Source organism: Lasiodiplodia theobromae (assembly GCF_012971845.1).
Source record: "Lasiodiplodia theobromae strain AM2As chromosome Unknown scaffold_8, whole genome shotgun sequence".
NCBI lineage: Eukaryota > Fungi > Ascomycota > Dothideomycetes > Botryosphaeriales > Botryosphaeriaceae > Lasiodiplodia > Lasiodiplodia theobromae.
The window spans coordinates 858,646-872,163 of record NW_023336574.1 but is presented as its reverse complement, the minus strand read 5'-3'; the positions used below and the strand labels follow the sequence as shown (position 1 = coordinate 872,163).

Here is a 13,518-nt window from a genome sequence, read left to right as displayed (position 1 = left end):
TCTTCAGAACTCCATCTACTCTCTCGTTAAAAGAACAAGAGAATTCAGCGGCGCCAGGGAAACAGGCCAGGGTGGATCCTCCGCCCTTTGGCCGTCTTAAGCAACCGTCGCAGTCTTCCTCGCACTGGCAAATGCCAGTCACAGCAGCCGTACAGATGGTGTTCACAAGCCATGCAGTTCTCGGTGCTACCATGGTTGCGCCTGTGGCACTTGCAGCAATACCAGTAAATACTGCCTGACATGTTTGCGGATTGGGTAGAGTTGGAAGGATGTGATTCTCGAAATTTTAAAGTTGGGAAAGTTAGAGTGATTTGACTTCGCGCTTGAGCGTTTCTATACAAAGCGGGGCTGGCATTATACAAAGACTACGACGCAGTTGATCTCAAGACAAACTGTCTCAGACATTTAGAGATTGGTTGTCTTGGTCGGAGCGAATGTATGTACCAGCGGATGAGTAAAATCACAAAGATACGCAAGTCATTTTAAGCAAACTTCAATATTATGGTGAGGGCAGAAGGAATTCAAGGTTCCTTTTATTTCTCTTTAGCTAATCAATGTGTGGTAGTTCAAATACGTTTAGACAAATAATGGCTAGACTCAAATGGAATACTCGGGACTGTTGCACATAGTATGGGCGTGTCTCCTCGGGAACCATTTTACATTCAAGTTCTGCTAGTAGGCCAATAGAAATGTTATCTCTGGTCCCACAGAATCTAGATCCCTCGTATATTAATAATTTACAGGACTAGAAGTTTATAAGCGGGCCCACACGGAAGGATATCTCTATTTCAAATAGACCCTGGAATGGTGCATTGACCTTCCAGATGCAGGGTCCATCGGATGCACGCAACCGCCGCGCTAAACGACGTCATGCGCCTCTCTCCAATATAAACTCCCAAACCATCTCCGCAGCCCGCACCACTGACACGACGCGTCCATCTGTTCGCACTCTCACAGTCACCGCTAACAGCCATGGAAGTCGCTCTCAAAACCTTCTTCACCTCTCCACGCTTCGCCGTCGCGGGCGCAAGCTCCGATCCCGCAAAGTTCGGCCACAAAGGTCCGTAATCGGTCGTCCATTGAAACAACCCCGCTATGCTTGTCTCTTCGACTCACACATGGCTGCAACAGTATTCGTATGGTACCTCCAGCACTCCCTCCCCGTCACCCCGATCAACCCGGGCTCGTCCAGCATCACCGCCCTCAGCAAGCCCCACACCACCGCATCCTCGCCCAAAGCGCTCCCTTCTCCATCCGAGACGGCGCTTTCCGTGATAACCCCGCCGCCGGTGACGCTGAAGCTCCTGCGCGAGGCGAAAGAGGTCGGCGTCCGGGCCGTCTGGCTGCAGCCGGGCACGTTCGACGACAAGGTGCTGGAGTTTGCAGAAGAGGCGTGGCCCGGCGCCGTGATTGCGGGCGATAAGTGGGGCAGGAATGGCGGTCATGGGGAAGGTTGGTGCGTGTTGGTCGATGGCGAGGAGGCGCTGAAGATTGCCGGGAGGGAATGGTCCAGGCTGTGAGAGGAGCATCGGAACTTCTATGAGTTTTTTTTTTTCAGGTCGGTTGCAAGAGATTATTGAGTAATGACAGCCGTACTTCCTTCTATGAAGAACTATTACCATGCTGCTTGCTCATGCGTCGAAACAGCGTCGTGCACCCACCATTTAATGCTGCGGTAGGCTGCAACTCAAACTCTCTCATTGCAACTCAAACTCTCTCATTGTTGCTTACTGTACTAACTGGTAGAAGCAACTTGAGAAATCAGGGGGTTTTCGTATCAGGAGTGTGCTGAGCCGCCTTAGAAGACGTATGATACCAACTTGCTTCTACCAGATTTCTCAAGTTTGTGTCAACCATGGTAGAGTTTTTGTGCAAGCTCAGTCGATCCAGCTAAGGCTGCCTGTTGTAAGGGTCGTGATCTTGTAAAACATTTCTTTTCCTACCCGAGGCCTTGGCTTCTAGATCCAGTCTTCTGATTCTAATTTGACCTACAAACGTCGGCGCTGGTGGTAATATTTGGGTATGGCATGGTTGCACATGTTCAAGGCTGAGACAGCACAGAGACCTCAGCCCCAGATGTGCTACCGAGGCGTCCAGTTGCAATACATGCAGCTGATAACCAGGAGAGACTGGTCACTGCAGATCTTAGCTCCTTGAGAAACCATTTTTGAAGCACTGGGCCTTTTAATCAAATACATCTTGCACAGCCTCGAGTTCAGCTCATTCGAACGTACATCCCTCTGCCTAATCTGCGCCACTGCTCTTAACATCCCTGGAAAACAGCCAAATCCGCGATGCCTTGATGATTTCTATAAAAATAAAAGCTCCCCAACTCTAGCCTGATTTGGGTTCCCCATCGCTCCATTCCTTCACCTTTGATCCATTACATCCTTCCTTTGTTACGATCCACTGCGATAGCTGCCAAAAACACTAGAGTCCGTGTAGGATATAACATTTCCGTGCACGATCTTTCACCAACTTCCCATCAATAAATGTCTCCTACAGTTTCGATAACACAACTTTCTACTGTCGGTATCAGCTTCTCTACCACGAAAGTCCTCCCTTCAATTTTCACGCCTCCATCATCCTGCATCTCCCACTGGACGTACGAAAATGAAGCGTCAATAAGTATTGAAGGCGGGCTGCTGCTTCAGAATGCCGAGGATTCCATGGAATCTTGAGACTCATCTTGTTTCCCGTCTGGCTTTTCCGGCCATGGGAAGCTATGGAATTCCCAAGTTTTCAGCCCAGGGGCCTGTCCGCATGGATGCACGATAGGCCTCTCAGTCACCCACGAGCTTGGAACGAGCACGGAGAAGAAAACCGAAACAGTTGCCATCTGCTGTAAAGAGTAAGCAGTAACTTGTAAACCCAAAACACTCAGTCACTGATGCCAATGACCAGGGGGTTCGAACTTTTAGGCTTGTACACGCTGACCACATCGGACGGCATCGAGAGAGCCATCATATCCACAGCATGCCTTTCGACCTTCGCTAGAGGAAGCAAAACCACCGTAGAGGCAGTCTCCGGGGGCCAGACCGTGGTCACAGGTGTCGTGACGATGTGGGCGCAACCAGTCGACGTGAGATGGCAGAAGACGGATCTGGTCCTGTTTCCTGGGTTCCCACCAACAGCGAGCGTGGACGTAGTTGTTACGTCAAATTCGTCGGCAGACGCACGCACTTCACAGGTTGCTTCGCAGACCTCACCGCTAGCCTCGATCTCTAAAACTGGCTCAAGAGCGGCATCGACTTCCTCAAGTGTACCCTCAACTCATCCTCATCCGGTAGCACCGGATCTCACTTCTTAGGTATCGGGGTAGGGGTCGGGATTGGCGCAGCGTTGTTGGCGGTACTCCTGATGTCGCTAATATACTGGCGGCGAAGCGCTCGAACGAGGGAGAAGAACGTTGAAGGTGAAGAAAATAGTTCGGACGCCGCTAAGGTGATGGCAGAGCTGGAGGATCAGCCGCATCCGTGCGAAATGGATGATGACCGGACTAGGTGCGAGTTGGAAGTACGCGAAGAAGCGCAGGAACTTGAAGAGAATAAGAAAAGAGAGCCTGCATTGCCAGTCGAGCTTCCTGGGTCACCTCTACCAGGCGATGTCCCAAGGTGAGAAGGTGACCTGCGTTGTGTACATAGCGCTTGAAGAAGCAGTTCGCGGGTGGGAGTCGGACTTACGAGAGACAGCGCTTCCTCAACCATGAATCAGTGTACGGCATATCAACATATACAGCAGGTTGTTTGGCAGCGCCAAGGGTTCGCCGGCTTTAGACCACGGTGACTCCATCTCTTGTTCTGTTTACTTCGGCGCGGGCGTAATACAGTTGCGCGCTCCCGCTCAAGTTTGAAGGCACGCGTGCGGTCTTTGCGCGGAGACGCCCATGGGTGGGGATAAAAGAAGGATCCTTTATATCAATCACCGAGTGTACCTACCCCGCCCGGGTGCACAACACCTGGAAGGGGACAAATATTCTGCCGGCCTTCGACTAAGACATCCTATTTCCCCCCTTAGCTCTCTTTGCCTTTAGACTTAGATTAGTAATTAGCGACTGAAGTCGCTAGAGGCACTCTGGGTGAGGATTACCCTGAAAGGTTGGGGTGGATGGTTGAGGGAAGCTCCCTTGAAAAAAAAAGGGGGGTCAGGGTTGCTTTTTTTTTTTTCGAAATGAAAAGGTTAGCGTGCGATAACCTGAAAAGCCAGGGCGACTATTACTTACAGAAGGTCGGGGCGGGTGGGAACAGCAATCTAATCTATTGTTGGAATAAGATTAGTTCCTGGTCTTCTTTTGTCATTTATTGTGGGCAACTCTGGGCTTTGAATCAGGAAGACGAGGAGCTAGGGACCCGAAGACAGAATGGCAGGCGATGCATTGCCTCTGGCATGATTCTAACGCGGATTGATTGTCGCTTGGCGTGGTCCAGACTGGTGTTTTGCGAGCCGAAGTTTTTCCCGCAACGGCATTTTCAACGACGCGTAAACTCGTCGCAAGGGCAGGGTTCCTCCTTGAACAAAGTCGTACCGACACGAGTATCCGGCAACGTTGGGGTGCTAATATACAATGTCAGCTCACCAGCTCGCGCAAAAGGCCTGATGGCATGATCGGCGTCGCACACACCAGTAGCACGCAATCACCCGAGCGATCGTATCGTGGATCATTATTGCGATTCGCATTTTCGTGATGGCCGACACGAGGCGAGGAGGAGTTGGCTCGTCCATCTGCCGAAGGCGGACCCATTTCTCGGGACGGATCGTTCCGGCCGCTGCGGCACAGCAAGCGCGCAAACAATCACACCCTAAGAGAAAAAAAAAATTAGGGAGGGAGCACAGACGCCGTTACGCACTAAGCTCTCGAAAGTGCTGATTGGTCAATGGACGCGCTCGAAGCTGCGAGTTGTCCCTTTTTCTATTTTTTGCGCGCTACTCCCTTTTGTCTGATTTTGCCATTGCGCTCCGTTGCTTGGCTTCGCATCGACGTGATCGCATCTTCGTTCAACTCCCCCGATCCTTGCCTTACGGGACGGCAGATGTTACATGCGCGACATGCAAGCGGCCGACGACAGCGGTCTGAAATTCACCGCAACTTCGACCCAAAGCATGCAAAACTGTTGAGGAACTGGTAACGAGGAACGCAGAGAGGATGTGGATCCACACCCCAACAGACGAAGATGGGTGACGTAGAGGCTAACTTCTGTCATGATAGATGGCTTAGCGTACAGGAAGAGATGTTGGAGGTAGCAATGGAACAAGAAGAAACATATGAGATTCCTTTAACATGGTTTGTGTTTGTTTGCGCCCGAAGAACCCCTCGCTCCAGTGGAAATGATGATGATACGAAAGAAAAATATACCCGTCACTGAGAGCGTTGTTCTCCTACGCCAATATCCAAGTGAAATGATGTCAGATGTGAACTCCCCCAAGGTTGATTCCCAAGAACCCCAAAATCCAATGTTGAGAAAAGGCCATTCCAATTCAAGGAAAAAGATGCCGAGTGCAGCACTCAGGCTCGCCCAAGAAGGGCAGCAAGGAGAAGCGGGGGAAAGATCGGTCAGTCAACGTAACAGCTTGAGCTTTTCTCCGTCTAAATCACGGCCGAGAGGTCAGGTGGCAACTCTTGAGTGGTTACGCGACGCTCGGCGGGAAGTGAGGTATCCAGGATTTCGCGAATTGATGGTGCGTAAACACGCAGACAGAGAGCAACTCTTGGCGAGGCCGATCTGGACGAGAAGATGGCGGTCAGCCTGCCGCTCTGCCGGGCCGACGCGAGGGGTGAGGAGCAGAGATAAGGCGGGGAAGGCGGACAATGGTCGCTCACCAACGCTGCGGCTGCGTACTGCACAGCCTCTGCAAGGCCACCTCGGCGGCATCTTCCTTGGCCTTGTCGACGTACTGGCCGTCGTACCAGAAGCGCGCCGGCACGCTCATGTTGCCGATGTGGACGCTGCTCGACCAGGCGGTACGTCCTCCTGCGCGAGAAGCAGTCAGCGGCAATGTTTCAAAGGGAAAAAATGCGGTGTGGGCGCGGGTGGTGGTGGGCGGGTGAGCGTTTTGGGTAGTTGATATTGAATGATTGCCGGCCTCGGCTGTTTCGGGAAAGAGGATGATGCGTCGATGGCGCTCTCTCGCTGATCCGGGGAAGCAAGGGGGGGTACCCAGCGCGGCGGGAAGAGAGAGCGGTCCCAAGGGCAGCGGCGGCGGATAGGAAAAAAATTGACAGGGTGCGTGGCAGCGGACGGGGAGGGGTCGACTCACCTCGACGGTCAGAGAACTCCTTGTAGACGGGCGGCGGGTAGGAGATGGCTCTGCAGTAGTCTGCGGGCGGTCAGCGGGGCGCGTCGCTGGGCGGGAGGGCCTTACCCTGCAGCTTCTCCTGCCACGAGCTAGGACGACTGGCCATTGTGAGGGTGGGAGGCGAGTTGGGTGGTTGTGGGGAACTAGCGGAGGTTGGGTTGAAGTGAGTTTTGGAGCAGGGGAGGAAGGAGCGGTCTGGTCTGGGCTGGGGCGATGTGTTGTTCACCGCAGAGTGTGATGTGTGCTCTGGCGTGGTGGTCTGGCTGGGGCGTCATTCTTATATCCCGGGGCATCGCGCAGCTTGGGCGTGGAGGTCGCAGAGCAGCAGTAGGGAGCCGTTGCGAGCAGGGGGGGCGTGAGACGGTGTGGTTCAAGCGTTGACTTGGCCGGCCGGTATCCAACTATTGAGCCGCGCTGCATCATTGCTCAGTTGCCATTTCGCAAGCGATGATTTGGAAGGGAGGCAGAGGCGCGCCGGGCCCGACTGGCCGGGCGAGTGGTGGGCCGGGCCGCCAGAGGGCAGCATGGGGAGCTGCTGCTCTTCTCATCGCTGCCAGCGCAGCTGCTGCAGGCTGGCGAGCCCATTGCAGCGCCGCCAGCGCGCCCGCTCCGCCCGCACACAAACCAATGCGCGCCAGCAAGGAGAGACCGCGAAGCGGAGCAGCCGGCCGCCAACCCCAAGCTGCGAGTGTGAGTTGGCCGGCTCGCGACGTGTCTTTCCCACAGTCCGCGCTAAGCCCTAGCCACGATCGACGTGGGCAATGTCCCGCAGCGCAGCAAAAAAAGATCAAGCTGCCGTTTGCTCGGGTCTGCTGCCCAAGCCGTTTTGCGCCCGCCGCCGCTGACGACCCGCGCGCCATCCGCCGGCTGCGACAGCAGGTGAGGTGCTGGCGCGGGAGCGCGTCAGTGCGGGAGAGCCGCACGCTGCCATGGGCCGACGGCGGGTACCTACTTCCTCGCTGCTCTCCCAGTCGCACCGAAACAAGCCTCCCGCATGGCGTGACGGCTCGGCAATCGGCGCGACGGTGAGCCATATACTCCAGTCGTGCAGGAAAAAACTTTTCTCGCCGCCCAGCGCGGCGGTGAGAGCTTGATTCATTCATTCATATGCGGCCCGAGGGAATACAAAAGGGAGATGCCGTCCCGGACGCCAGTCATGATCTTGCTGCGTGATCCATCATCCCGTCCCGTCTCTGCTGCCCTTCCAAGGTTGCCGGTCCCGATTCCGCGAAATAAGCAATTCCAATAATTCCCGGCCCCAAACACTGGACGAACCGAGAGCAAACAATCCCGCCCAGATGCCCTTGCCTCACCGCTATGCAACCGATGCCCTGTCTCAGGCCCATGCTGATTACGAAAAAAGCGCAACTCTCGCGATGCGGATATCCGGATCCCAAACCAATTCCAACCGGCCGCCTGCAGCTCTGCACCCGGCGGTGAGCATATGCCGTGGGTAATAAATGTCTATGAAAAGAGAAAGAGAACTTTGTACGAGAAGAAGGGGTGGTGCAAATTACATCCGCCGTCACGCTTCCATCGACGTCCGCCGCAGCGGCGTGGGCCCGCGCGGCGACGTGTTGCCCCGCGTGGTACGATGGAAGACTTCGTCAATCAGACGCTTCGGGCCGACATAGTCCATGTTCAGTTTGAACGACGCGTTCCTCGACAGCGGAATGTGGATCTGAGTCGACTCTTTGGAGTGGAAGTGGTTCTTGATGCTGTCGTCGACGAGAGCCATGATTCCCGATGAGACCACGACGCTGGGAAACGGGTTAGAACGTGCGCGAGGCAATATATAACATGCATGTACTCACTCAGCAGTGTCTGCGCTACCGTCGATTATTGACGGCTCGCTGATCCACATGGAACACGGAGGAATCCAGCCGCCCTTGGCCGCCTCCTCGCGAGCCTGCGCATTGGTGAGGGGCACGGGAACGATGTGTGCCAGCGCCACGGGACTGTCGCTCCGGGTCAGGTGGTAAGAGACTTCTTCAAAGCTGCCGTCCTTCTTCGACACGCGCTTCCAGGCGTAGTTGACTCCCCAGTACTCGAACTCATATCTCTTATTTGACTTGGTTCCGCGGCGCTTGATGTCTACGTGGGCGTAGTTGGAGAACTCCATCTTCATCGTGTTGGTAGGCATCAGCTGCGCTCGCTTGGGCTGACCGGCTGACCTAGGGCGTGACTCATCATCGCCTGCAACAATCGATCCGTACCCGGAATCTTGGCGCTTGAGGCTTGACGTGGCTGAGGCTTTGCGCTCCGGCTTGTGTCGGAAAGTGGCGATGGCGCTGCTGAAGGACCGCTGCAGCGCTGGCCGCTCCGACGGCGGCTTCTGATACTTCCGGATGGCGTGGCAAACCTCGCGGCCAGAGTCCCTGCAGTACCGGCGCAGCGAAAAGTCGCGACTCTTCAGGTCGTGCATGCGGAGATGGAAGAGGGTCACGAGCTGCTTTCCCCGCCGCGTCTCGACTTGGGTGTCGACGCGCAGGTTCATGTTGCCGTCAATCGTGGCATCGTCGTGCTGGATGGACAGCCTGTTTGCCGACGGGAACAGGTCTGCGAAATCTCTCGGTGTTGCAGGGATGGCGTCGGTTGGGAACGCCTCGTGTCTGTACTCGGGGATTTCGTAAGGCGGGTAGTCATCTTCCTCCTCTTCCTCTTCCAGCTCTTCTTCCGACGTCGAGGCGTACGTGTCGACCGACGATCGGGCCTCGTAGTACTCCACGGGTTCGTCGTAAAACTGCTCGCGGCGGCGGTCGGTGGGCGCGTGCCAAGTCTCGGGCTTTGGGAGCGACGGGCGCTGATCGCGCGGTGCGGCTGGTGCGCTGCGTCTTGACCGGTAAGACTCGTCGCTAGTGTCGCTGCCGCCGCTGCGTCTTGAGCTGCCGCTACTTGTTGTCGATTGGTAGTCGGTCCAGTGGATGTTGTGAGTCGCCATGGTGGGGGCGGAAAAGTGTGAGGATGAAGAGAAGATTACAATATGCGTATGGAGAAGGGTTGTATTTGGGGCATGGGCTGTGGCACGGCGTGGGATATATTTATCAGACGAAAAGAAACATGGGCCACAGGTGGGAGCCGAGGGAGGGCGGACTCTTGTGAGAGAGACCTGGTCAGCCGCAGGCTGGGGGTTGATATGTCTCGGTGGGCGGTGCGCAGGCAGATGATCGCGGGGGGTGCGGCGAGGCAGTCAGTGTTATTGTAGGCTGTGGAGGGGTCGTTCGATTCCAGCGATTCATGGAGTCTCTCGCAAGCCACGGCTAAGCGCGCAGGCCGGCCTCGCCCAGGTAGTGCTTGGCCGCAGCAGGGCTCTCCGGATGACGCCAAATGGGGAGCGAGCAGACGCACCCAGCCACGCCGACCTCTCCGATCAAAGGCTCGATCGCCCTCCGCCCTCCCACGCGCGCCCAATCAGCAGCCCCACGCCCACACCTGTTCGAGCGGCGCGCAGCACGCCTCCTCCCACCCGCACGCCGCCGCAACCCTCCCCGGCCGAAGCAGCGAACCCACGCACCGCGCCGTCGTCCGAGTCGCTGCTGGAACGGGGCGAGCGCGAGGGCTCGCGGCTCGAGCAGGGCCGGGGACCGGGGCCTAGAGCGTGGTGGGCCGTGAGTCGGGGGATCCCCGTTGCCGCAGTGCAAAGTCTGCGTGCGCCCCGGGAGCAGCCTGCCCGCTGCCGCCGTTGGCGCATCACCCTCCCCATCGTCATGATCCACTTGCTTGCTTGGGCAAGCTTCCGTCTCCTCATCCCACGTGCCCGCTCCGTTGTCGACACGGCATCTCGTGAGCGCGCTGCCTTCTTCGCCAGACGTCACTGCGGCGCCTTTTCGCCGTGCCACAGCGCGCCGACAAGCCAATACTGCGACCGCGCCGCGGCTGAGGCCTGCATGCACGCTCACCCCCGATGCTGCAGCCCGGGTACCGGACGAATGTTCTGGCGGTGTGCTCCGGACAGGCGCCAGCTCCATCGGCAGGATCGCTCTTGAAGACGGCCGTCGTTCTTAGCCCTTTCCGACGGTTGCTGCCCGATCAATTGTTGGGGACGCCGGCCCGCAAGTTGCTTTCACGTCTGCTGCTGCTGCGCGCTGCTGCTCACAGATCTGTTCCCCTGCAGGGCTGAAAATAAGCTACACCGAGTCGCGCGAATCATACGCTGACCTGCAGCACAGAGGCCGTGGTTTCTGTGCTGCCTGTCGCTGTTTCCCAACCCGTCAGCTGATGGCTCTCGCTGCGACAGCCTGTGCGACAGGCACACCCGCGAGCGTAGCACCAGGGCCGCCATTCTCAGACCATGGTTCTTCACGAAGCTCCCGTGCTTCGGCGGCGCTCGGCCTGGGCCGGCCAGCGCAGACGACGCCCAATGGCCGGCGCCAACGTGGGAGTCGAGAGCATGACGGCCTGGCCAGGAGTCCAGACGTCCACGTTGACAGCAAATGCAGATTTTCCGCTTCGCTTCCGAGCGCAAATCGTTGGATCGACTCCCGCGCCAGCATTCCCTGCTCTGCTGCGAGTCTATGAACACCACGCGGCGCTGTTCGCATGATTGGCAGGGGAATGCAGCGTGACCAGCGCGCTGAGCTGCAGCCCGGCGAATCGCGGACCGCGTCCATCCACTGCCGCTGCACCCAGAGGCGCAACCCCGCGCGCCCGCCGTCCTGATTCGCCGTCGCTGCGCCAGACAGATCTCTCCGATGGCACGGCTCCCCGTCCATGCAGACATCCGCGTCTGCTCTCGAGGCGGCGCCGTCCGAGCTTGGCGTGAGGGCGATGACATCGCCACTACCGCTCTTGCGCTCTTGATCTGGAAGTCCGCTGCATCGTGGAGTCCTGCTTCCAGTGCGGATGTGCTCTTGATCGCTCCATTCAGCACCCAGGCCTGCGAGATGGCGCAACCGCCTGCAGGCCACTCGACAGCTTCCTCGCTTCTTGCGCACACGTAACAGCGCCACCACGCTCGTTGTACTACGTTGGCATCCGACCGAGCGGCTACTCCCTGACAGCCGCAGGGTTCGGAGACCGCCAATACGTACCGACTCCATCCTCTGCTTCCACGAACACGTTCCCCGTCTATTACTGACGGCATGCAGTGGAGTCAAGACATCATCGCACAGCCGTTGCCCGGCAGGCTTGCCGGGCCCGCCTCCTTGCCTGGGGCGAGGCGCTGGCCCCGGGGCACATCGCCCTGCGCACAGCCTCGAGTCCCCATGTTTCCCGACCGCAAGGAGTCGAGCTTCGCACTTCCACACGTTGCAGCCTTGAGTCGCCTTGCCTTCGCCTTCAGAAGCCTTTCAACTGCGGGCCTGTTGGGCATCAGTCATCAACAAGGATATCGGAATGTACGCGTGTAAGACGAGCGCACCTGGTCCGCCTCCACAAGCCATGGCTGAGAAAGCACCCATCCAAATGGTGCGTCTCCGCAATCTCACAGCCTCTCTGATGTACGTTTATGCTCTTCACTACGCTGCTCAGAACTGCTTGCCTAGCGTAGTCGATCACCCCAGGTCTTCATGCCAGTCGCGTTTGTGAGCAGTCCCATTGTGTGGCGGATATGACATCTACCTGCGCGTAAGACGAGCCACTCCCGTTCAAACGGCGTGAGAGGGCTCGGGTATTATCAGCAGGACTTCATCCGTTCGTCTCGTCTATTGGTCAATGCAAAGCTCTGTGAAGGGATTACACATCTTTCCGACTGCAGCGCCCTATCGTGCTTCTGCATGAACGTTTACGGGCAATTGCGGGTTTTGTGCGCTACGCATGGTGGATGCAGTAACAGAGCAACAGGGACCGCACCCGCTTGGGCAGGCCGTTGTCTGCGCCCGTTTTTCGCGTTGTCGCACCGCGTCTCGACATGTTCACAGCAGAAACCGACTACTGCCCCCGTTCCAGGTGACCAACGCCCCTGATAAAGGGGCAAGTCTCGATTGGAAAAGAAGAACATGGGCATGTTCGAAGTGCTCGTCATCGTTTGTTCCTGCTGCTCAATCACATCCAACGTCATGGCAGATCAAATCCCATTCGCGGCCCCGCTGTCTCGACTGTTTCGCCGTTTTAAATGAACTGAAAACTGGCAGTCTACGCCACGCATTCTAGACCCGCTGCAGGCAAGCCATCCAAACGAGTCACCGCAGGACCACTAGACGGCTAGCATCAATTTCCGCCTTCTTCGCGCCCCCTTGTCGCGCAGCAGGATGGCATAATTTGCTTTCTATTTCCTTCACCGAGGAGGGTTCTCGTCTTACTGACACTACGCATCTGCGCACATGTGCGCGTGCCTGCAATCTCTCCGTTGCGCATATAGACGCCGTGCCATCTTCGGTTGCTGCCTACTACAGTCTCTGGGGGCCGCGCCCCGCGTGTTGCCTGCCTGCCTCTCTGACCGCTGCTGCGCAGCCTACTGCCAAGCCCTATCGTACGCACACGAGCTCGTGCGCATCTGCGTATTTTCTTTTTTCGGGCGATTTGCACAAAGAACCCGGATTGGGTCTATCACTTCACCGGCGAGATTGTGAGTCAAGGTGACCATCTCTTCTTCCGTACCTTGCTGAGTACAAACCCCTGCCCTTGCTTGGGCTATTATTGGAGTTCGCGGCTCTGGGGCGAGGCCCTCGAGTCTGAAACATGGGCCGCTAGTGAGTGTGTGGGGCGCGGGGCGACCGAGGTAAGGCTGTGGACACCAGAGTCTGGGCCGTCTATTGCCTCAGCCTACCTCAGCCTCTCAAATCTATGCGCAGGGGGGGCAACTTTAGGTGGCGAATGCGTGTTAAACGTCTTTCGCCCTCCGTCCTCCTTCTTATCATCTATTTTCTGCTCACCGGTCTGGCAAGAAAACTCAGTTCGTCGCCTTCATTTCAGCCTATTGCTTCTGTGACGTTTCGCGTCCTTGACCGGTCTTTTCTACTTTCTCTCTGCAACAGTCTTTCAACTTTTCCCGAGGCTGTTCAGAACAACCGATGCTACAACCTCTCGTGTCGAAATTCCGTTGGCTGTTGGGGCAAATCGCCTCCTTTTTTGCTTCACTTCACCCAGGAGTCATGCCACACGAATGGAAAGAGAAGAGATTGCCTTGGCCACATTCGACTTGCAGATCTGCACTGAATCTGCAACAGTTCGAGCCCCTCTTCGTTCTCCATGGCCCGCCAAGGAGTAATGAGAGAAAATCGATAACCTTCCGGGTTGCTCACGAATGCCAGAGGCTTCTGCCGTGAGCATTTTAGTCCTGACAGA

At 56.8% G+C, this 13,518-nt stretch overlaps 3 protein-coding genes across 3 annotated transcripts; 1 reads left to right on the top strand and 2 right to left on the bottom strand.

The window, feature by feature from the left end:
• Positions 1-972: 972 nt before the first annotated feature.
• Positions 973-1,520, top strand: LTHEOB_3263 (CoA-binding protein; the record flags this gene model as incomplete). The annotated part of the gene is made up of 2 exons (XM_035512167.1): positions 973-1,060; positions 1,132-1,520. 2 exons carry the CDS (start codon positions 973-975, stop codon positions 1,518-1,520), a joined length of 477 nt encoding a protein of 158 aa, XP_035363156.1.
• A 4,294-nt stretch (positions 1,521-5,814) lies between these two features.
• On the bottom strand, positions 5,815-6,400 carry LTHEOB_3262 (Double-stranded rna-binding-like; the record flags this gene model as incomplete). Its single annotated transcript, XM_035512166.1, has 3 exons — positions 5,815-5,969; positions 6,256-6,315; positions 6,361-6,400. 3 exons carry the CDS (start codon positions 6,398-6,400, stop codon positions 5,815-5,817), a joined length of 255 nt encoding a protein of 84 aa, XP_035363155.1.
• Positions 6,401-7,819: 1,419 nt separating this feature from the next.
• On the bottom strand, positions 7,820-9,235 carry LTHEOB_3261 (uncharacterized protein; the record flags this gene model as incomplete). The annotated part of the gene is made up of 2 exons (XM_035512165.1): positions 7,820-8,054; positions 8,109-9,235. 2 exons carry the CDS (start codon positions 9,233-9,235, stop codon positions 7,820-7,822), a joined length of 1,362 nt encoding a protein of 453 aa, XP_035363154.1.
• Positions 9,236-13,518: the final 4,283 nt, after the last annotated feature.